At 47.1% G+C, this 22,815-nt stretch overlaps 1 protein-coding gene across 1 annotated transcript in view; it reads left to right on the top strand.

The window, feature by feature from the left end:
* Window positions 1–22,815, top strand: part of LOC149436770 (uncharacterized) — a 166,420-nt gene that overhangs the window by 108,779 nt on the left and 34,826 nt on the right. Inside the window, 2 exon segments of the mRNA XM_089661487.1 lie at window positions 10,821–11,610; window positions 11,613–11,962. Of these exon segments, the coding sequence (XP_089517613.1) occupies window positions 10,821–11,610; window positions 11,613–11,962 (1,140 nt within the window).

The following is a 22,815-nucleotide window of genomic DNA, read 5'->3' as shown; positions in this document are numbered from 1 at the left end:
AGCAGGGGAGGGGTGGGGTGGTAGGAGCAGTGGCAGCTCCACCAGCAGCGGCTGCCTCAGTCTGCAGTCAATGATGAGTAGCTTTCTTCACCAGCGCAGTGAGGAAACTACTAACCAGCCGCAGCAGCAGCAGCATCAGGTGGACCTGGAGCAGGACCTCAAACAACAGGCTTGGGCCTACTTGGACAGCACCCTGCCAACCGAGGTAGACAATCCCCTTGACTACTGGTCAACGAAACTTGACCTTTGGCCCCAACTAGCTGAATTTGCCCTTGAAAGGCTGTCATGCCCGGCCAGTAGCGTGGCATCGGAGCGCGTGTTTAGTGCGGCAGGAGGTATTGTAACTCCGCGGAGGACACGACTGTCCACCCAAAGTGTGGAGAGACTCACGTTTGTGAAAATGAATCAGGCGTGGATTAGTCTGGATTTCAAACCACCAGTTCCTGACACAACTGACTAAATCCGCCATGAATCATGCCTCAAACATGTGCCACTTTCAGGTCTCCTCACACACTGCTGGTGTGTAGAATTTTTTGACATAGGGTGCTGGCAGATTACGGGCCTCCCATAGCTGCTGCCAGGCCCCTAATCTGCCATAGGCCCCTATATACCGCCTCCTCATGCTGCTGCCAGGTCCAGAGTCTCTCATGGGTCCCTGTACGGCCTCCCATTGCTGCTGTCTCCATCGCCACACTCTGCCATGTGCCACTTTCAGGTCTCCTCACACACTGCTGGTGTGTAGAATTTTTTGACATAGGGTGCTGGCAGATTACGGGCCTCCCATTGCTGCTGCCAGGCCCCTAATCTGCCATGGGCCCCTATACCGCCTCCTCATGCTGCTGCCAAGTCCAGAGTCTCTCATGGGTCCCTGTACGGCCTCCCATTGCTGCTGTCTCCATCGCCACACTCTGCCATGTGCCACTTTCAGGTCTCCTCACACTGCTGGTGTGTAGAATTTTTTGACATAGGGTGCTGGCAGATTACGGGCCTCCTATAGCTGCTGCCAGGCCCCTAATCTGCCATAGGCCCCTATATACCGCCTCCTCATGCTGCTGCCAGGTCCAGAGTCTCTCATGGGTCCCTGTACGGCCTCCCATTGCTGCTGTCTCCATCGCCACACTCTGCCATGTGCCACTTTCAGTTCTCCTCACACACTGCTGGTGTGTAGAATTTTTTGACATAGGGTGCTGGCAGATTACGGGCCTCCCATTGCTGCTGCCAGGCCCCTAATCTGCCATAGGCCCCTATATACCGCCTCCTCATGCTGCTGCCAGGTCCAGAGTCTCTCATGGGTCCCTGTACGGCCTCCCATTGCTGCTGTCTCCATCGCCACACTCTGCCATGTGCCACTTTCAGGTCTCCTCACACACTGCTGGTGTGTAGAATTTTTTGACATAGGGTGCTGGCAGATTACGGGCCTCCCATTGCTGCTGCCAGGCCCCTAATCTGCCATGGGCCCCTATACCGCCTCCTCATGCTGCTGCCAAGTCCAGAGTCTCTCATGGGTCCCTGTACGGCCTCCCATTGCGTCTGTCTCCATCGCCACACTCTGCCATGTGCCACTTTCAGGTCTCCTCACACTGCTGGTGTGTAGAATTTTTTGACATAGGGTGCTGGCAGATTACGGGCCTCCTATAGCTGCTGCCAGGCCCCTAATCTGCCATAGGCCCCTATATACCGCCTCCTCATGCTGCTGCCAGGTCCAGAGTCTCTCATGGGTCCCTGTACGGCCTCCCATTGCTGCTGTCTCCATCGCCACACTCTGCCATGTGCCACTTTCAGGTCTCCTCACACACTGCTGGTGTGTAGAATTTTTTGACATAGGGTGCTGGCAGATTACGGGCCTCCCATAGCTGCTGCCAGGCCCCTAATCTGCCATGGGCCCCTATATACCGCCTCCTCATGCTGCTGCCAAGTCCAGAGTCTCTCATGGGTCCCTGTACGGCCTCCCATTGCTGCTGTCTCCATCGCCACACTCTGCCATGTGCCACTTTCAGGTCTCCTCACACACTGCTGGTGTGTAGAATTTTTTGACATAGGGTGCTGGCAGATTACGGGTCTCCTATAGCTGCTGCCAGGCCCCTAATCTGCCATGGGCCCCTATATACCGCCTCCTCATGCTGCTGCCAGGTCCAGAGTCTCTCATGGGTCCCTGTACGGCCTCCCATTGCTGCTGTCTCCATCGCCACACTCTGCCATGTGCCACTTTCAGGTCTCCTCACACTGCTGGTGTGTTAAATTTTTTGACATAGGGTGCTGGCAGATTACGGGCCTCCCATAGCTGCTGCCAGGCCCCTTATCTGCCATGGGCCCCTATACCGCCTCTTCATGCTGCTGCCAGGTCCACAGTCTCTCATGCCATGTGCCACTTTCAGGTCTCCTCACACTGCTGGTGTGTTGAATTTTTTGACATAGGGTGCTGGCAGATTACGGGCCTCCCATAGCTGCTGCCAGGCCCCTAATCTGCCATGGGCCCCTATATACCGCCTCCTCATGCTGCTGCCAGGTCCACAGTGTCTCATGCCATGTGCCACTTTCAGGTCTCCTCACACTGCTGGTGTGTTGAATTTTTTGACATAGGGTGCTGGCAGATTATGGGCCTCCTATAGCTGCTGCCAGGCCCCTAATCTGCCATAGGCCCCTATATACCGCCTCCTCATGCTGCTGCCAGGTCCAGAGTCTCTCATGGGTCCCTGTACGGCCTCCCATTTCGTCTGTCTCCATCGCCACACTCTGCCATGTGCCACTTTCAGGTCTCCTCACACTGCTGGTGTGTAGAATTTTTTGACATAGGGTGCTGGCAGATTACGGGCCTCCTATAGCTGCTGCCAGGCCCCTAATCTGCCATAGGCCCCTATATACCGCCTCCTCATGCTGCTGCCAGGTCCAGAGTCTCTCATGGGTCCCTGTACGGCCTCCCATTGCTGCTGTCTCCATCGCCACACTCTGCCATGTGCCACTTTCAGGTCTCCTCACACACTGCTGGTGTGTAGAATTTTTTGACATAGGGTGCTGGCAGATTACGGGCCTCCCATTGCTGCTGCCAGGCCCCTAATCTGCCATGGGCCCCTATACCGCCTCCTCATGCTGCTGCCAAGTCCAGAGTCTCTCATGGGTCCCTGTACGGCCTCCCATTGCTGCTGTCTCCATCGCCACACTCTGCCATGTGCCACTTTCAGGTCTCCTCACACTGCTGGTGTGTAGAATTTTTTGACATAGGGTGCTGGCAGATTACGGGCCTCCTATAGCTGCTGCCAGGCCCCTAATCTGCCATAGGCCCCTATATACCGCCTCCTCATGCTGCTGCCAGGTCCAGAGTCTCTCATGGGTCCCTGTACGGCCTCCCATTGCTGCTGTCTCCATCGCCACACTCTGCCATGTGCCACTTTCAGGTCTCCTCACACACTGCTGGTGTGTAGAATTTTTTGACATAGGGTGCTGGCAGATTACGGGCCTCCCATAGCTGCTGCCAGGCCCCTAATCTGCCATGGGCCCCTATATACCGCCTCCTCATGCTGCTGCCAAGTCCAGAGTCTCTCATGGGTCCCTGTACGGCCTCCCATTGCTGCTGTCTCCATCGCCACACTCTGCCATGTGCCACTTTCAGGTCTCCTCACACACTGCTGGTGTGTAGAATTTTTTGACATAGGGTGCTGGCAGATTACGGGCCTCCCATAGCTGCTGCCAGGCCCCTAATCTGCCATGGGCCCCTATATACCGCCTCCTCATGCTGCTGCCAAGTCCAGAGTCTCTCATGGGTCCCTGTACGGCCTCCCATTGCTGCTGTCTCCATCGCCACACTCTGCCATGTGCCACTTTCAGGTCTCCTCACACTGCTGGTGTGTAGAATTTTTTGACATAGGGTGCTGGCAGATTACGGGCCTCCCATTGCTGCTGCCAGGCCCCTAATCTGCCATGGGCCCCTATATACCGCCTCCTCATGCTGCTGCCAGGTCCAGAGTCTCTCATGGGTCCCTGTACGGCCTCCCATTGCTGCTGTCTCCATCGCCACACTCTGCCATGTGCCACTTTCAGGTCTCCTCACACTGCTGGTGTGTTCAATTTTTTGACATAGGGTGCTGGCAGATTACGGGCCTCCCATAGCTGCTGCCAGGCCCCTAATCTGCCATGGGCCCCTATACCGCCTCTTCATGCTGCTGCCAGGTCCACAGTCTCTCATGCCATGTGCCACTTTCAGGTATCCTCACACTGCTGGTGTGTTGAATTTTTTGACATAGGGTGCTGGCAGATTACGGGCCTCCCATAGCTGCTGCCAGGCCCCTAATCTGCCATGGGCCCCTATATACCGCCTCCTCATGCTGCTGCCAGGTCCACAGTGTCTCATGCCATGTGCCACTTTCAGGTCTCCTCACACTGCTGGTGTGTAGAATTTTTTGACATAGGGTGCTGGCAGATTACGGGCCTCCTATAGCTGCTGCCAGGCCCCTAATCTGCCATAGGCCCCTATATACCGCCTCCTCATGCTGCTGCCAGGTCCAGAGTCTCTCATGGGTCCCTGTACGGCCTCCCATTGCGTCTGTCTCCATCGCCACACTCTGCCATGTGCCACTTTCAGGTCTCCTCACACTGCTGGTGTGTAGAATTTTTTGACATAGGGTGCTGGCAGATTACGGGCCTCCTATAGCTGCTGCCAGGCCCCTAATCTGCCATAGGCCCCTATATACCGCCTCCTCATGCTGCTGCCAGGTCCAGAGTCTCTCATGGGTCCCTGTACGGCCTCCCATTGCTGCTGTCTCCATCGCCACACTCTGCCATGTGCCACTTTCAGGTCTCCTCACACACTGCTGGTGTGTAGAATTTTTTGACATAGGGTGCTGGCAGATTACGGGCCTCCCATAGCTGCTGCCAGGCCCCTAATCTGCCATGGGCCCCTATATACCGCCTCCTCATGCTGCTGCCAAGTCCAGAGTCTCTCATGGGTCCCTGTACGGCCTCCCATTGCTGCTGTCTCCATCGCCACACTCTGCCATGTGCCACTTTCAGGTCTCCTCACACACTGCTGGTGTGTAGAATTTTTTGACATAGGGTGCTGGCAGATTACGGGCCTCTCATAGCTGCTGCCAGGCCCCTAATCTGCCATGGGCCCCTATATACCGCCTCCTCATGCTGCTGCCAAGTCCAGAGTCTCTCATGGGTCCCTGTACGGCCTCCCATTGCTGCTGTCTCCATCGCCACACTCTGCCATGTGCCACTTTCAGGTCTCCTCACACTGCTGGTGTGTAGAATTTTTTGACATAGGGTGCTGGCAGATTACGGGCCTCCCATTGCTGCTGCCAGGCCCCTAATCTGCCATGGGCCCCTATATACCGCCTCCTCATGCTGCTGCCAGGTCCAGAGTCTCTCATGGGTCCCTGTACGGCCTCCCATTGCTGCTGTCTCCATCGCCACACTCTGCCATGTGCCACTTTCAGGTCTCCTCACACTGCTGGTGTGTTCAATTTTTTGACATAGGGTGCTGGCAGATTACGGGCCTCCCATAGCTGCTGCCAGGCCCCTAATCTGCCATGGGCCCCTATACCGCCTCTTCATGCTGCTGCCAGGTCCACAGTCTCTCATGCCATGTGCCACTTTCAGGTATCCTCACACTGCTGGTGTGTTGAATTTTTTGACATAGGGTGCTGGCAGATTACGGGCCTCCCATAGCTGCTGCCAGGCCCCTAATCTGCCATGGGCCCCTATATACCGCCTCCTCATGCTGCTGCCAGGTCCACAGTGTCTCATGCCATGTGCCACTTTCAGGTCTCCTCACACTGCTGGTGTGTAGAATTTTTTGACATAGGGTGCTGGCAGATTACGGGCCTCCTATAGCTGCTGCCAGGCCCCTAATCTGCCATAGGCCCCTATATACCGCCTCCTCATGCTGCTGCCAGGTCCAGAGTCTCTCATGGGTCCCTGTACGGCCTCCCATTGCGTCTGTCTCCATCGCCACACTCTGCCATGTGCCACTTTCAGGTCTCCTCACACTGCTGGTGTGTAGAATTTTTTGACATAGGGTGCTGGCAGATTACGGGCCTCCTATAGCTGCTGCCAGGCCCCTAATCTGCCATAGGCCCCTATATACCGCCTCCTCATGCTGCTGCCAGGTCCAGAGTCTCTCATGGGTCCCTGTACGGCCTCCCATTGCTGCTGTCTCCATCGCCACACTCTGCCATGTGCCACTTTCAGGTCTCCTCACACACTGCTGGTGTGTAGAATTTTTTGACATAGGGTGCTGGCAGATTACGGGCCTCCCATAGCTGCTGCCAGGCCCCTAATCTGCCATGGGCCCCTATATACCGCCTCCTCATGCTGCTGCCAAGTCCAGAGTCTCTCATGGGTCCCTGTACGGCCTCCCATTGCTGCTGTCTCCATCGCCACACTCTGCCATGTGCCACTTTCAGGTCTCCTCACACACTGCTGGTGTGTAGAATTTTTTGACATAGGGTGCTGGCAGATTACGGGCCTCTCATAGCTGCTGCCAGGCCCCTAATCTGCCATGGGCCCCTATATACCGCCTCCTCATGCTGCTGCCAAGTCCAGAGTCTCTCATGGGTCCCTGTACGGCCTCCCATTGCTGCTGTCTCCATCGCCACACTCTGCCATGTGCCACTTTCAGGTCTCCTCACACTGCTGGTGTGTAGAATTTTTTGACATAGGGTGCTGGCAGATTACGGGCCTCCCATTGCTGCTGCCAGGCCCCTAATCTGCCATGGGCCCCTATATACCGCCTCCTCATGCTGCTGCCAGGTCCAGAGTCTCTCATGGGTCCCTGTACGGCCTCCCATTGCTGCTGTCTCCATCGCCACACTCTGCCATGTGCCACTTTCAGGTCTCCTCACACTGCTGGTGTGTTCAATTTTTTGACATAGGGTGCTGGCAGATTACGGGCCTCCCATAGCTGCTGCCAGGCCCCTAATCTGCCATGGGCCCCTATACCGCCTCTTCATGCTGCTGCCAGGTCCACAGTCTCTCATGCCATGTGCCACTTTCAGGTATCCTCACACTGCTGGTGTGTTGAATTTTTTGACATAGGGTGCTGGCAGATTACGGGCCTCCCATAGCTGCTGCCAGGCCCCTAATCTGCCATGGGCCCCTATATACCGCCTCCTCATGCTGCTGCCAGGTCCACAGTGTCTCATGCCATGTGCCACTTTCAGGTCTCCTCACACTGCTGGTGTGTAGAATTTTTTGACATAGGGTGCTGGCAGATTACGGGCCTCCTATAGCTGCTGCCAGGCCCCTAATCTGCCATAGGCCCCTATATACCGCCTCCTCATGCTGCTGCCAGGTCCAGAGTCTCTCATGGGTCCCTGTACGGCCTCCCATTGCTGCTGTCTCCATCGCCACACTCTGCCATGTGCCACTTTCAGGTCTCCTCACACACTGCTGGTGTGTAGAATTTTTTGACATAGGGTGCTGGCAGATTACGGGCCTCCCATTGCTGCTGCCAGGCCCCTAATCTGCCATGGGCCCCTATACCGCCTCCTCATGCTGCTGCCAAGTCCAGAGTCTCTCATGGGTCCCTGTACGGCCTCCCATTGCTGCTGTCTCCATCGCCACACTCTGCCATGTGCCACTTTCAGGTCTCCTCACACTGCTGGTGTATTCCATTTTTTGTCATAGGGTGCTGGCAGATTACGGGCCTCCCATAGCTGCTGCCAGGCCCCTAATCTGCCATGGGCCCCTATACCGCCTCCTCATGCTGCTGCCAGGTCCAGAGTCTCTCATGGGTCCCTGTACGGCCTCCCATTGCTGCTGTCTCCATCGCCACACTCTGCCATGTGCCACTTTCAGGTCTCCTCACACTGCTGGTGGGTTCCATTTTTTGTCATAGGGTGCTGGCAGATTACGGGCCTCCCATAGCTGCTGCCAGGCCCCTAATCTGCCATGGGCCCCCGTACCGACTCCTCATGCTGCTGCCAGGCCCGTAATCTGTCATGGGCCCCTGTTGTCGCTTGTTGGCATATTCCGCTCGTTCAGATGCTCCTTCTCCTGCTACTCCTCTTCACGGATTCCGTCAGCAGTCTTTCTTGGAATCCGTTTCCAAGAGACAACAGTTTGCGAGCACGCACCAGACGGTGCAGAAACTGAACGTCCTCCTGTCCAAGTTGCTGCTGCCAGGCTCGTAATCTGTCATGCGCCCCTGTACCGCCTCCTCATGCTGCTGCCAGGTCCAGAGTGTGTCATGGGCCCCCGTACCGACTCCAAATGCTGCTGCCAGGCCCGTAATCTGTCATGGGCCCCTGTACCGCCTCCCCATTCTGCTGCCAGGTCCAGATTGTGTCATGGGTCCCTGTACGGCCTCCCATTGCTGCTGCCAGGCCCGTAATCTGCCATGGGCCCCTGTACCGACTCCTCATGCTGCTGCCAGGCCCGTAATCTGCCATGGGCCCCTGTACCGCCTCCTCATGCTGCTGCCAGGTCCAGAGTGTGTCATGGGTCCCTGTACGGCCTCCCATTGCTGCTGTCTCTATCGCCACACTCTGCCATGTGCCACTTTCAGGTCTCCTCACACTGCTGGTGGTTTCCATTTTTGTCATAGGGTGCTGTATGGCCTCCCATTGCTGCTGCCTCCACCGCCACACTGTGGCTCCACACTCTGGTTTTGGCCCCGTGACTGCCCAAATGAGTGAAGTGTGCGGTGATTCTAAGATCGACGGCACTCATCTGCATGTCATACTGACTGACAGTATTATTTCTCTTCCCCAGCAGACTCCAAGGGCATTTAAATTAAAGGTACAGTGTTCTGCACTAATATAAAGGCTCTCTGAAGCCTAGAAACACCCTTTTATAAGTTAAATTCACAGCGAATATATTCGACTCGAATCGAAATTTTTCCACGAATTCGCCGAATCAGTCGAATCGAATTTTTGAATACTTCGCTCATCTCTAGTATTGAGAGAGCACAAAGACATTGGAGGGTACTGATTTGATTAAAGAAATATCCAAGAAAGAGACGTTTTGGATATATGAACTGGATTCTTTAGTACCAAAAGGTTTAAATATAGATATTGATTTGAATTGTTTTTTGACTAATTTTTAAATATAGTGGCTAGCTATAGAAATTGGAGGATGGGAACTGGCTACACATATATTTTATATGTTTTGGAGATTATAATTTTAGGAAGATGGTGGTTTTTTTAATATATTTTTTATTTTTAATTTTTATTTTATTTTATATTCATTCCTTGTATTAGTATTTACATGCAGGGGAAATAGGAATTAGGTGGTCTATTCCCTTCCTTTTGTGTGTATATTAATGACTATTTCTTATATATATTTGATATATATTTTTTCTTTATGAGAAGAGTGATGCTTTAAGTTGTGTGTATGGCCCTTTAATGTTGTTACGAGCGGGGGAGAGCCATACACACGATAAAATGTATTGAATTTTTGTATGTTTGTGTGGGTGGCCCTTCAATAGCGTTTCACTGTGGAGGGTCAGACACACACAGGTTTGGATTCAGCCATTTATTCATCCTATCTACATTTGTGTGGAGCGGACTGAATGGAGAGTTCTAATGACCTGATTAATTGAGCGGTGGTGGATTGAGACAGCGCCGCGGTGATTGGCGGGTCATTAGCATTATGTAAATGTACGGCGGTATTTGTATGAGCCATCTGACGTGTCTATCTGTACCGCCCCTTGATGACGTCGTGGTGACGAAACGCGTTGGGCGTGGCCTACTCGATGTCAGAACGCTCCTTGTCCATTGTTCGGTGGAGGTGATCCGTGGTGAGCGGTATTTGTACCTCGCCTCTGTTGAGCATTGCAGTTTAAGCTGGTGTCTGTCTGGACACCTTGTTTGTGAGTTTTTTATGAGCTTTTTTTATTAAATAGATAAATGGTAAAAACGTACGGCACCATTATGTTCTCTTCTTTGTTCCTGAGTGTGCTGCATGTATATATGGAGGTATGAAATGGAGTGGAGAAATTTCCCATGAGATCCTTTGGCTGCAGAGTATTTCCTATGATCGGGATATAGTATTCCTCAGGCTGATTACTATTATTGATTACTTGGAAAGTGATTGAGTATTACTACATCTACTAATTGGACATCATTATTCATCGCTCCCAGAGCACAAGCGCTGTTGCTGGTTTATAATTTGACCAGCAAATAGCTCTGGTGAGTTCATTCCATCGTTTTTGGTGGTGGATTTGTATAACACTAATATATGACACATTTAAAGTTCAACCTGTAAGTAGAAAATTTCCATGACACCATGATATGGATTCTCTTTTTTTCCCCCATTTCCTACCAGCTGGACATTTTATATCGGATGATGTGATTGGAGCACAGACTTTTACATGGTGATAATAATGTGATAACATCCTCCAACTTTGGACCCTTAAACAGTGATAATGAGGGAGGAGTCAATACCCCAATGATGGTGGTCTTCAGGATCAGTCCATTCTTCATCTTGGTTGTTCTCCCCCCTCCTCACTCTCTGACCCCTGGTGGGGCTCAGCCCCACTGTTCATCATGACTAAATCATGGACTAAATAAGGAAGTGCAGTACTTCTTGTGTTGGGAAGATGGCGATGAGTAATAGAGGGGGTGGGGACCCTCGTCCTATAATCCCCTCATCACTGTCCCTCCTATAAAAGACAGTTCTGGTTGTTTCCTCACTCTCTGACTAAGGTCCATGAATAAAGAAATGACCTGGTAGGAGATCAGAGGAGCCATTTCCTAGTTCCCTTGAGGGTGGAATTGTAAGCTCCTCAGAGCCCAAGCTGCCTGATGTGGGCAGAGTCCTGGTTTGGGGGAACCAATCAGCTCCTGTCTAGTAATCCTCTTTGTCTTTGTATTTTAGTCCATGGCCGGGAGATGAGGAAAACCTCCGAGGATTGTCTCACTTTGTCTCCAGACTGGAAAGTAGAAGATGAGGACATCACCCAGTATAGTCTAGGAGAAAACCCGGCTCCCTCCAATGTCCATCCGGCACCACCCAGTGTAGATGGACCATCGGATTCCTCGGATCCTGAGGAACCTCAGACTGTGTGGGACCGGGCAAGCCTTCCAACAGGGAAGAGATTCTCCTGTACTGAGTGCGGGAAGGGTTTCTGTTCTAAAGCTGTTCTTAATAGGCATAAAAGATCTCACACAGGAGAGAAGCCGTATTTCTGTACAGAGTGCGGAAAATGTTTTTCAGTGAAGTCTAGTTTTCACACACATCAAAGAACTCACACGGGGGAGAAGCCGTATTCCTGTCCTGAGTGTGGGAAAAGTTTTTCAGTGAAGTCCAGTTTTCACATACATCAAAGAACTCACATGGGGGAGAAGCCATATTCCTGTCCTGAGTGTGGGAAATCTTTTTCAGAGAAGGCCAGACTTTACACACATCAAAGAACTCACACGGGGGTGAAGCCATATTCTTGTCCTGAGTGCGGGAAATCTTTTTCAGTGAAGTGCAGTCTTTACACACATCAGAGATCTCACACGGGGGAGAAGCCATATTCCTGTCCTGAGTGTGGGAAATCTTTTTCAGAGAAGGCCAGACTTTACACACATCAAAGAACTCACACGGGGGAGAAGCCATATTCATGTCCTGAGTGTGGGAAATGTTTTTCAGTGAAGTGCAGTCTTTACACACATCAGAGATCTCACACGGGGAGAAGCCATATTCCTGTCCTGAGTGTGGGAAATCTTTTTCAGAGAAGGCCAGACTTTACACACATCAAAGAACTCACACGGGGGAGAAGCCATATTTTTGTCCTGAGTGTGGGAAATGTTTTTCAGCGAAGTCCAGTCTTTACACACATCAAAGAACTCACACGGGGGAGAAGCCGTTTTCTTGTTCTGAGTGCTTAAAATGTTTTTCACAGAAGTCCCATCTTTACACACATGAAAGATCTCACACGGGGGAGAAGCCATATTTTTGTCCTGAGTGTGGGAAATGTTTTTCACAGAAGTCCCATGTTTACCCACATCAAAGATCTCATACGGGGGAGAAGCCACTTTCCTGTCCTGAGTGAGGGAAATGTTCCTCACTGAAGTCCTGTCTTCCTGTACATCTGGGATTATAATGGGGAAGACAGATCAGACAGGGGTCAGTACTTATTGGGGTTGGAATGGGGAAAGATGGGGGGAGGGCTATGGCAGATGGTAAAAAGGTTCCCATGTTATAAACAACCAGTGGAATTGGTACCATTTGTATGAAAATAAAAATTACACAAAAACCGTGTGAACAAGGTGTCAGTGATTGAACAAGGTGTCAGTGAATGAACAAGGTGTCGGTGAATGAACAAGGTGTTGGTGAATGAACAAGGTGTAGGTGAATGAAAGTGTTCACCAATGCCAGAAGTCTGCCCAGCACAATAGGTGAGTTGGAAGGTTTGGTGCATGAAGAGAACTAGGATTGAATTGGTATTGCTGAATCTTGGCTTCATTCCTCACATGACTGGGCCATTCATATTCCTGGCTAGGTTCTCTTTCGGAGAGACGGGGGAAATAGGAAAGGTGGTGGTGTCTGTCTCTATGTGAGAAGTGATCTCAGAGCGAGTGTGAAAGAGGACCTAGTTGATGGAGAGTGTGATGAGGCTGAAGTATTATGGGTGGAACTGCACATGGGGGGCGGTACTACAAAGGTCATCATTGGAGTTTGTTATAGGCCTCCCAGTGTTAATGAGGAGGTGGAGACTCAGCTCCTCCCACAGATGGAAAGGGCTGGGACAGTGATAATAATGGGGGATGGTAACTACCCAGAAAGTGACTTGAGTAATGGTACTGCAGGAACAGTTAAAGGGCAAAAAGAATGTATAAACCTACTACAGGACAGTTTTATGGTGCAGTTCATAGAGGCCCCAACTAGGTATAATGCTCTGCTGGATCTGGTCATCTCCAACCATGCAGAGCTTATTACGAATGTCCATATAAAAGAACATCTGGATAGCAGTGACCATAACATGATTTCATTTATTGTTAGCTGTAAACAGTGAGCACATACGGGGAAAATAAAAATGCTCAACTTTAAGAGAGTTAATTTTCCAAGGCTGAGAGCTGCTCTCCAAGACTTAGACTGGGAGGGAATATTGGCATTGATGAACACAACACAGAAATGGGAGTTCTTCAAAAAGACTGTATGTGACCACACTGCAAAATATACTCCCATGGGCAACAAGTATAAAAGGCTAAAAATCAAACCTATGTGGCTTACAGCCAAAGTTACAAAAGCGATAGATAATAAGAAAAGAGCTTTTATTAAATATAACAATGAAGGAACGTGATCATCGTTTACACATTACAAAGAATAGAACAGAATATGCAAAAAGGAAATAAAGGAGCAAAAACTGAAAACAAACGACAGAAAGATATCAGGACGACCCCAAAACATTCCTCCAATATATGAATAGTAGAAAGGTCCGGTCCCAGCATGTAGGCCCTTTACAGAACCATCTAGAGGGGGGGGGGACAAAGAGAAGGACAATGTATGAAATCCCTTCTTCAGCTCTGTGTATACAAAGGAGCATGGGGGGGCTCTTGTCCATAATGGGGGGTGGTACTGACACCCCCCAGATGATCCACATTGGCTCACAATTTATATGATCCAGAAATATTTAGACAGAATAAAGGTGAATAAAGCCCCTGGACCGGATGGCATACACCCAAGGGGCCTTAAAGAATTCAGCTCTGTCATCTCACAGCCATTGTTTCTCATTTTTAGGGACTCTTTAACCTCTTCAGCCCCAGCCACTGCATATGTATGTTTGCAGGGCGGCACGGCTGCACAAAACCACGTTTTAAAACGTGTTTTTGCAAAACAGGTAGGGGGCATGCGTGAGGCACGTGCCCGCCCTACCGGTCCTGCGGGTGTCAGCAGCGGGTCTCTGCCGCCGGGTCACGGCCGGTCATTACCGGCCTTTTTCCCACGATTCACGGTGATCGCTGACAGAGAGCAGGGCTGCATTGTTTACACACAGCCCTGCTCTGTGTCAGTTCCCTGACAGCTCGTGACAAGCTGAAGAGGGAGAGAAGAGTTTTTCTCTCTTGATCAGCCTGCCCCCGTCCAGCACACACCCCCGCCCCCTAGTAAAACACTCCCCTCACACAGTAAACCCCTAAAATGTTAACCCCTTCCTCCCCAGTGCCATTAGGACAGTGTCAGTGGGTTTTTTTTTCACTGATCACTGTATTGGTGTCAGGGCTCTGGGTATGACCAGAGTTATGTGGACTGACACAGGGAAACGCAGGCTTCAGATATGTTATAACAATATAATTTATTAACACTAACAATACATAAACGCAGTGCAATACTAAAACATAACACAGTGCAAACGAACCAAACCACCCACAGATAACAATACATACAATGCAAGCGTAGTCATGCAGGCCGGGTCAATAACAATCGGGCAGGTAGGAACAGGAGGAGCAGGCAGAGAGTAGTCAGGTCACGAGCCGGGTACAGCAACTAACGGGCAGATAGGTACAGGGGGTCAGGCAGAGAATGGTCGGGGTCACAAGCCAGGGATCAAACAGGAGAAGTCAGCAGAGGTCCAGATCAAGCAGGGTCAGCAACGAATCAGTCAGACAGGGACAGGAACAGGGATGCAGGTAACAAGATACAGGGGCCCAGGAAAAACACACACACCAAGGCCCAGACTGCAGGTCTGGCCATCCCTTAAATACACCTGCATAATCAGCTTCAGGTGTTTGGCTGGCTGCAGGGTTGAGTCTCTGATTGCTGAGAGCACCCGCTGGCCAGCCCTGGTACTGCAGCCCACAAGGCAGGTGAGTCCCACCATTACTGGCAAGTCCATTCCTGACAATTGGTGTCACTGGGGATGTCAGTGACCCCAAGTTAGTTCCCCCCAGTGTCAAAATGTCCGCCGCAGTCCTGCCATAAGTCGCTGATCGCCGCCATAAGTCGCTGATTGCCACCATAAGTCACTGATCGCCGCCGTATGTTGCTGATCGCCGCCATTATTAGTATAAAAAAATTTTAAATCCCAGTATCTTTCCCGCCATTTGTAAACACTATAATAATTTCATGTAAAATAATTAATTTACACATATCGGGATTTTTTTTTAGCAGAGACATGTCGCAGAATGCATTTTGGACAAAATTTGTAACAAAATTAATTTTTTTAATTTTTTTTACTGGACACGTTTTATAGCAAAAAGTCCAAAATATTGTTTTTTTTTCTAAAAATTGTCAGCCTTTTTTTTTAAAGCGCAAAAAAAGTTAAAACGCACAGGCGATCAAATACCACCGAAAGAAAGCTCAATTTGTGTGAAAAAAAGGATGTAAATTTAATTTGGGTGCAGTGTTGCATGACCGCGCAATTGTCCGTTAAAGTAACGCAGTGCCGTAACACAAACCTCTTCTGTAACCGCTTCCTGACCACCCTACAGCAGAAATACTACTACAGGGCGGCATTGGTACGCAAAATCACATATATATATATATATATATACGTGATTCGCGCTCCCGTGGTTTTCACACCCCTCCCAGATAGCATCAAATTGTCCGTCAGTACACCAGTCATCACATTTAACCCCTTGATTGCCAGGAGCATGCTCATGTACAATAAACCTCCATTGTTAGTATAGTGTCTGAACGGGTCAATATCTTTGATCAGGTCAGCACTGTACTAGCGTTCACATTAGTATAGCGTCCCCAAAAGTGCAGTGTTAGTGGGATCAGCCCCGGCACCTGTCAACACCTGCGTTTAGCCCCTACGCTTACCCCCCCTTCTCCCCCAGCAAGTGCAGTGTCAGTAGGTCACTGTCACTTGATACATTGCACACCAAACCGCAGTGTTCACAGAATCAGGCCTGATCTCTGTTAGCACTTGCTGGTAAATTTTGATAACTCTCATATGCAACAGAGTGCCAGTACTAGTGCCGCGCTACCTTTTGGTGAACTGGCGAGTACCAGCGGTCTAGTACATCCTGGTCTTTCACATACCTCCTTGATTTTTGGAGCTGTTTTTCACGGAATATCTGTATGCGTTGATTGTGGATCAAAGCAGTTTATATGCACAACAATTTATTGCTGCCAACCCAAATTCAAACCTTGCCAGACCATTCACATGGAAACTTATTACGGTTTTCAAATTTACATTTTTTTGGTCCTAACCCTCAACATGGGCATTACTAAAAGAAATGAATTGCGGTTGTATTGGTCCGCAGACCCCATTCATCATATGCCGTGTTCTCTGCTGCCATGGCCAGGCATAGATATGAGAGTATAATGTGTTTTATGCATTTCAATGACAATACACTCTGTCATCCTTGAGGTGACCCTGAATTTGACCGGCTCCACAAAATTCAGCCCCTCGCAAATCACCTTAACCTAAAATTTGCAGATATCTATACTCCCCAGCAAAACATCTGCGTTGATGAGTCCCTCATTCATTTTTCTGGCCGCCTTGCATTCAAACAATTTCTCCCCAGCAAGCGTGCCAGATATGGGGTCAAGATGTAGAAGACCTGTGAGAGGACAACAGGCTATACTTATAAGTTTTGGATTTACAAGGCAAAAGATAGTCACGTGGAGCCCCCCTGGATGCCCAGACTACATGGGGAGCAGTGACAAGATAGTCTGGGACTTGGTGTCATCCTTTTTCCATATGGGGTACCACTTATGCGTGGACAATTTTTATTCAAGCGTGCCACTATTTAGACATTTGTACAATCTTGGAACTGGCGCATGTGGCACCGTGTGACCTAATGTGTGCCCACCATTAGAAGTGGGTGGATGCAGGGCGGTATATTCTAATGGTGGGCATACCACACACTTTTTCTGGCAGAGATTTCTTTTCTTTTTTCATTCAGTCCACAGGCTGCATACAAAAAAAAGAATATAGTATATATACCCAACAAGGACCAGCGACGTACTGGTACATCCCTGGACTTTGAATGGTTATACCAGGATAATGCCTACAGCTGCAGGCATCATCCTGGTGTTGTTTTTTTCAGCCGGCGATCGGCTTTTATGTAAAAGCAATCCTAGTGGCTAATTAGCTGCAGGATTGCTTTTACAAGCAGCGGGATATGATGTCCCCCCTCCCCCGCTGCCTTCCACGGCCTTCTCGGGCAGTCCCGTGCCATCAGGGGAACCTGAGAATACAGCCGGTGTTTCTGCCAGCTGACCATAGAGCTGATTGGAGACCAGAGTGGTGCCAATCATCTCTATAGTCTAAGAATTCGGAAGCTATGAGCATTTCATCACTTCAGTTTCGCAGGATATAAACAGCGCCATTTGTAAATTGGGAAAGCATCTGATCACCGATCTTGGTGAGATTAGATAATGTAAGGGCAGAGGAGATATCCAGAGTCTGATAGACCCCAGATTTCTCAAAAAATAATATATGACAATGCCCATTGAAGTTATCGGGGACATTTACATTCCCTGTTATAGCATTAAAAGTGATAAAAAAAAAAATGAGAGGTACAAATGTAAAAATAATAAAAAAAATCAAAATAACTAAAAAAAAAAAAAAAAATTGCCCCTCCCACGCGCGCACACCTGTGTGCACAAGCCTTGACTCTGTGCCATTAGGTAAACAGCGGTTGCACCATGCATGTGAGGTATTGCCGTGAACGTCAGATGAAGGGCAGTAATTCTAACACTAGACCTCCTCTGTAAATCTAAAATGGTGGCTTTTAAAGGCTTTTAAAGCGCTGCCTATGGATATTAAAAATGTTTGCAGTTTGTCGCCATTAAACGGGGCATGCACAGTTTTAAAGAATGTCATGTTTGGTATCTATTTACTCGGCATACCATTATCTTTTATATTTTACCAAACAATTGGCCAATATATTGTGTTTTTGTGCATTAAAAGTAAAAAAAGTGTATTTTTTTTTTTTAAAAATTGCTTTTGGAAAATCGCTGCGCAAGTACTATGTGCCATAAAAAATTGTAGTACCCACCATTTATATCACTAGGGTGTCTGCTTTAAAAAAAATATATAATGTTTGGGGGGGTTTAAATTAATTTCCTAGCAAAAAAAACTGTTTTGGTTCATGTGAACAAAAAGGCTTGGTCTTCAGGTGGTTAGAAGAGTGAATGATGTGTGGCATAAACTTCTAATGCTGGGCATAAAACGCCCCCACCCCCCAAAATGACCCCTTTTTGGAAAGTAGTCACCCCAAACTATTTGCTGAGAGGAATGTTGAATCAATAGAAGAATTTATTTTTTTACCACAAGTTTTTGGAAAATGACAAAAATAAATATATATTTTTTTACACAAAATTGTCACTTACATGATTTATTGCTCACACATGCCATGGGTATATGTGGAATTACTCCACAAAATACATTCTGCTACTTCTCCCGGGTATGGGGGTTCCACATGCGAGAGACTTTTTGGCAGTCTAGCCAAGTACAGGACCCCAAAATCCAATAAGCACCTTCAGGCTTTTAAAGGGCTTTATTTCCTCATTACACTTCCAGACTACCTATCACAGTTTCGGAGGCCATGAAATGCCAGGATAGCACCTAACCCCCCCCAAATGACCCCTTTTTGGAAAGTAGACGCCCCAAGGAATTTGATAAAAAGCACGGTAAGTATTTTGCAGATATCGTTTGTTGCCACAAGTTTTTTGGAAAATGAAGAAAAAAACAAAAACATATTTTTTCTATTTTTTTTCTATTTCAAAACTTTGTGGGAAAAAATGAGATCTGCAAAATACTCACCATGCCTCTTTTTAAATTCCTTGGGTTGTTTACTTTCTAGAAAGGGGTCATTTGGGGGGGTTTGGTGCTAATCTGGCATGTCAGGGCCTTCGAAACTGTGATAGGTAGTGAGGAAGTGTAATGAGGAAGTTACGCACCTTCAGGCTTTCAAAGCGGTCATTGGATTTCAGGCTCCTGTATTTGGCTAGGCTCCCAAAAACTCTCACACATGTGGTATCCCCATACTCAGTAGAAGTAGCAGAACGTATTTTGGGGTGTAATTCCACATATACCCATGGCTTGTGTGAGAAATAAATCATTTAAATGACAACTTCGTGTAAAAAAAAAAAAAAAAAAGGTTTTGTCATTTTCCAGAAACTTGTGGAAAAAAAATAAATCTTCCATGGACTCAATATGCCTCTCAGCAGATAGCTTAGGGTGTCTACTTTCCGAAAAGGGGTCATTTAAGGGTGTTTGTACTCCTCTGGTATTTTAGCACCTCAAGAAATGTGATGGGCGGTCAGAAAGTAAAAGCTGTGTAAATTCCATTATCTCTCCCATAGTTTGTAGACGCTATAACTTTCACACAAAGCAATCAATATACACTTATTGGGATTTTTTTTAACCAAAAACATGTAGAATAATACATTTTGGCCTAAATTTATGACAAAATTTTAGGTTTTTTTAGATGTTTTTTATGACCAAAATGAGAAAATATTGTTTTTTCCAAAAAAAAATTTTTTCTTCAAATTTTTTCTGGTTATAGCGCCAAAAATAAAAAGTGCACAGGTGATCAAATGCCACCAAAAGAATGCTCTATTTGTTTTAAAAAAGGACATAAATTAAATTTATGTACCATATTGCATGACCGCGCAATTGTCCATTAAACTAGCGCAGCGCTGTATAGCAAACAAATGGCGTAAATTGCAGTATCTATACCATAGTTTGTAGACGTTATAACTATCACACAAAGCAATCAATATACAATTATTGGGATTTTTTTTACCAAAAACATGGAGCAGAATACATTTTGACCTAAATTTATAACCCACTTTGAGTTTACTATATATTTTTTATAACTGAAAGTAAAAAATATTGTTTTTCTTCAAAATATTTGGTCTTTTTTTGTTTATAGCGTGAAAAATAAAAATCGCACAGGTGATCAAATACCACTAAAAGAAAGCTCTATTTGTGTGAAAAAAAGGACGCAAATTTTGTTTAGGTGCAGCATTGCATGACCGCGCAATTATCAGTTGAATTAGTGCAACGCCAAGTACCAAAAAGAGGCGTGGTCATTAAGGGGGTAAATCCTCAGGAGCTCAAGTGGTTAAATTGCTGTGTAAGAATGTAGACGATTGGTTTGGGTTACTATTTCCAAACGGATTTTGAGCAGAATATTTTTGATGTGTAATTTTCTAATCAATTTTTGTAAACTGACATATGTTTCAAACTTGTTGAGTCCCTTTGTTGGGGCAAATTTTAAACCTTGGTCCAGTACATATATTTCTTCCTATATTCCACTTAAATTGAAAACCCCTTCTCCTAATTTCTTCTCCTTTTTTTGTTTGTGTTTTCTTCTTCCCCTTTTTCCTCTCTTTCTGCATTCTCTCTGTTGTGATTTTCTATTCCTGGGATTCCCGGCCATGGTGGGTTAGGAACTGATTAAATATTAGTATATCACATAAGAATATCTATTATCAATCATATATTCATTTAACAGGATACAGGAATATAACTAGAATTTATATTGGGTGTTTCCTTGTATTTGTACAATTAGTTTTTTATAATATATTATTTTAATTTTATTTTTATCTTTATTTTATATATATTTATTATTTGTAATATGACTACCCTACTCTGATATTAAATTGGCTCTGTGGTTTAGGGCAGTTTATAGTTATAATGAAACAGTAATACAATGTATATTTATGTTTTTAAATTTGTTTTATCTATTATACCAGACCTCCCTAGTAGTGTCCATCACACTCACGGACACATCAACCGCAGGACACTGGGGCATACAATGTATCCATTATGCAACATTGTTTAAATTGTATCATTATTATCTAAATGCACAACATGTCAGTGGCATCTCCATAAGTATAGAGAGATCAACCCCATAAAGATGGCAGAATATATTACGTCTTCAAGAAAATGGCACCGTATGGCTATTGAAGGAGTTCAGCTAAGGTGCTTGTCTCACTACATCCCCCAGATGAAGCTACGAGTCCCTGTAACGTAACGCGTAGGGGAGGAGCAGAGACGTCACCAGTGATCTGACTACCCACACAGCGAGTATTGTCAGTGTGTGCTGACACACTAAAGAGGCTGGTCATCACCGCTTGCAGCGGCTTTTTATACAAAGCGTGATTTATCCTTTTAAATGTGAGTGCATATTGGGCACTAAATAAAATCCACGGTTTATGATAAGACACTATGTCATTTTTCTTACATGGCTGAAATGAGGAATAACGGAGAGCAGGAATAAGGAGCGCTCCAAGGAGGGAGAGGTCTGTCTGCCTGTCACTGAAGTATCTTCTCTACACAGACTACACCCATAAATCAGCAGGCTGCTTGGGAAGAGAGCACATCGCACTAACTATTTCATTGAACTCTGCACAAAGTTGGTTAAGACTTTCTTTTCATTTGAAACATTTTTTTTTCATTGAAACTTATATTCACAATATATTTTCATCATTATTATAATATATTTTTGTCTAATTTATCATTTATAATTAATGAGTGTATATTTTCAAGTAGCACACACAATTTGAATTTTTCAAAATTAATTAGGTGAATACATTTATTTCTTCTGTTTTCCACAGATACTATCACAATAATTAATATATTAGTTTCTTTAGTATTATTATCTCATTTCATCATATTATAAACTGTTCATGACTATACTGTAGAGAGGACATAGTCACCTCCACAAGTGAGTAAGCAACCATTAGTCCTAAATAGAGCGCGGTACCTTATAGTATATTCATTTTTGTCAATATTTGACTCACATTTATGAGGGTGAGAAAGGAAGCCAGCGCCCATATTAATATTTTTTATAATTTATTTTATACACTACAAATTTGTTTTGCATAAAGATCCAGAACACACACTCCAGTGGCTCACAAGCAATCTTTACATAATTCAATGATCACAGTAAATCACTATGTGAAATCAAACAACACCATGTGACTTGGCTGAATGAATGCTGGTCATATTAGTTCATCTATTCTCTAAGTGGGGTGGTATCTATTGGGCCAATCCCTTTTACAAACCACACATAATATCACCCTTCAAAGTGAAAACAGAAACGATTTGCACAAAATCAAAGAGTAGAAATATTTTCCGGTGGATCCCCTCTACCCAGACCCCATATGTAGACATAGAACAACAAGCTGTGTTCCCTCTCGTGCCGCACTCCTCCAACCACCCAAACCCACACAGAAGCCAAGGGAAATAATGAGAGGAAAGTTCCCCCCTAGTTTGGGGCGGAGTTCTCCTTCCCTCCTGTTGGGGGATGGGAGAAGGATGGACTGAAGACAGAGAGACGCTTCGGGGTCACCACTGTTCTGTAGAGCCTTGAAATGAAGGACATCAACTTCAGAAGTTCTTGTTGTCTGTGTAAAGTTCCCCGATAATGAGATCTGGGCTCTCCCGGCTTCTAGCTCTGTAACCCGCTACATCATTATCAGGAAACGCAACTCCGACACCCAAGAAGGGCTGAAGTTGTGTCCTTCATCTCCAGGATCTACTGACCACTCTGCACCCCGACATTTACTGCACTTCATCCATGTCTTTGGGGGCCTCTCATCTCCTTATCAACTGTTTCTTCCATGATGAAGATCAGCCATGGAGTATAGCTGAGGTGTATATCAGGGTGTGCTTCTTCCCCACATGAGAGCTGGGATGTCCAGCAACATTCATCTAGAAGACATTTCCCGCACTCAAGGCACTAATACACCTCCAGGGTTGTGTGGGACCCCTGATGTACAGGAAGACAGGACTTCAGTGAGGAACATTTCCCTCACTTAGGACAGGAAAGTGGCTTCTCCCCCGTGTGACATCTCTGATGTCTGGAAAGATGGGACTTCCATGAAAAACATTTCGCACACTCAGGACAGGAATACGGCTTCTCCCCTGTATGAGATTTCTTATGTGCGTGAAGATAGGACTTTGCTGAAAAACATTTCCCA

Source organism: Staurois parvus, unplaced genomic scaffold (assembly GCF_062004578.1).
Source record: "Staurois parvus isolate SC_StPar_1 unplaced genomic scaffold, SC_StPar_1.0 ptg001345l, whole genome shotgun sequence".
NCBI lineage: Eukaryota > Metazoa > Chordata > Amphibia > Anura > Ranidae > Staurois > Staurois parvus.
Note: the sequence above shows the minus strand (reverse complement) of the source record. Positions and strands in the feature narration are given on the sequence as shown.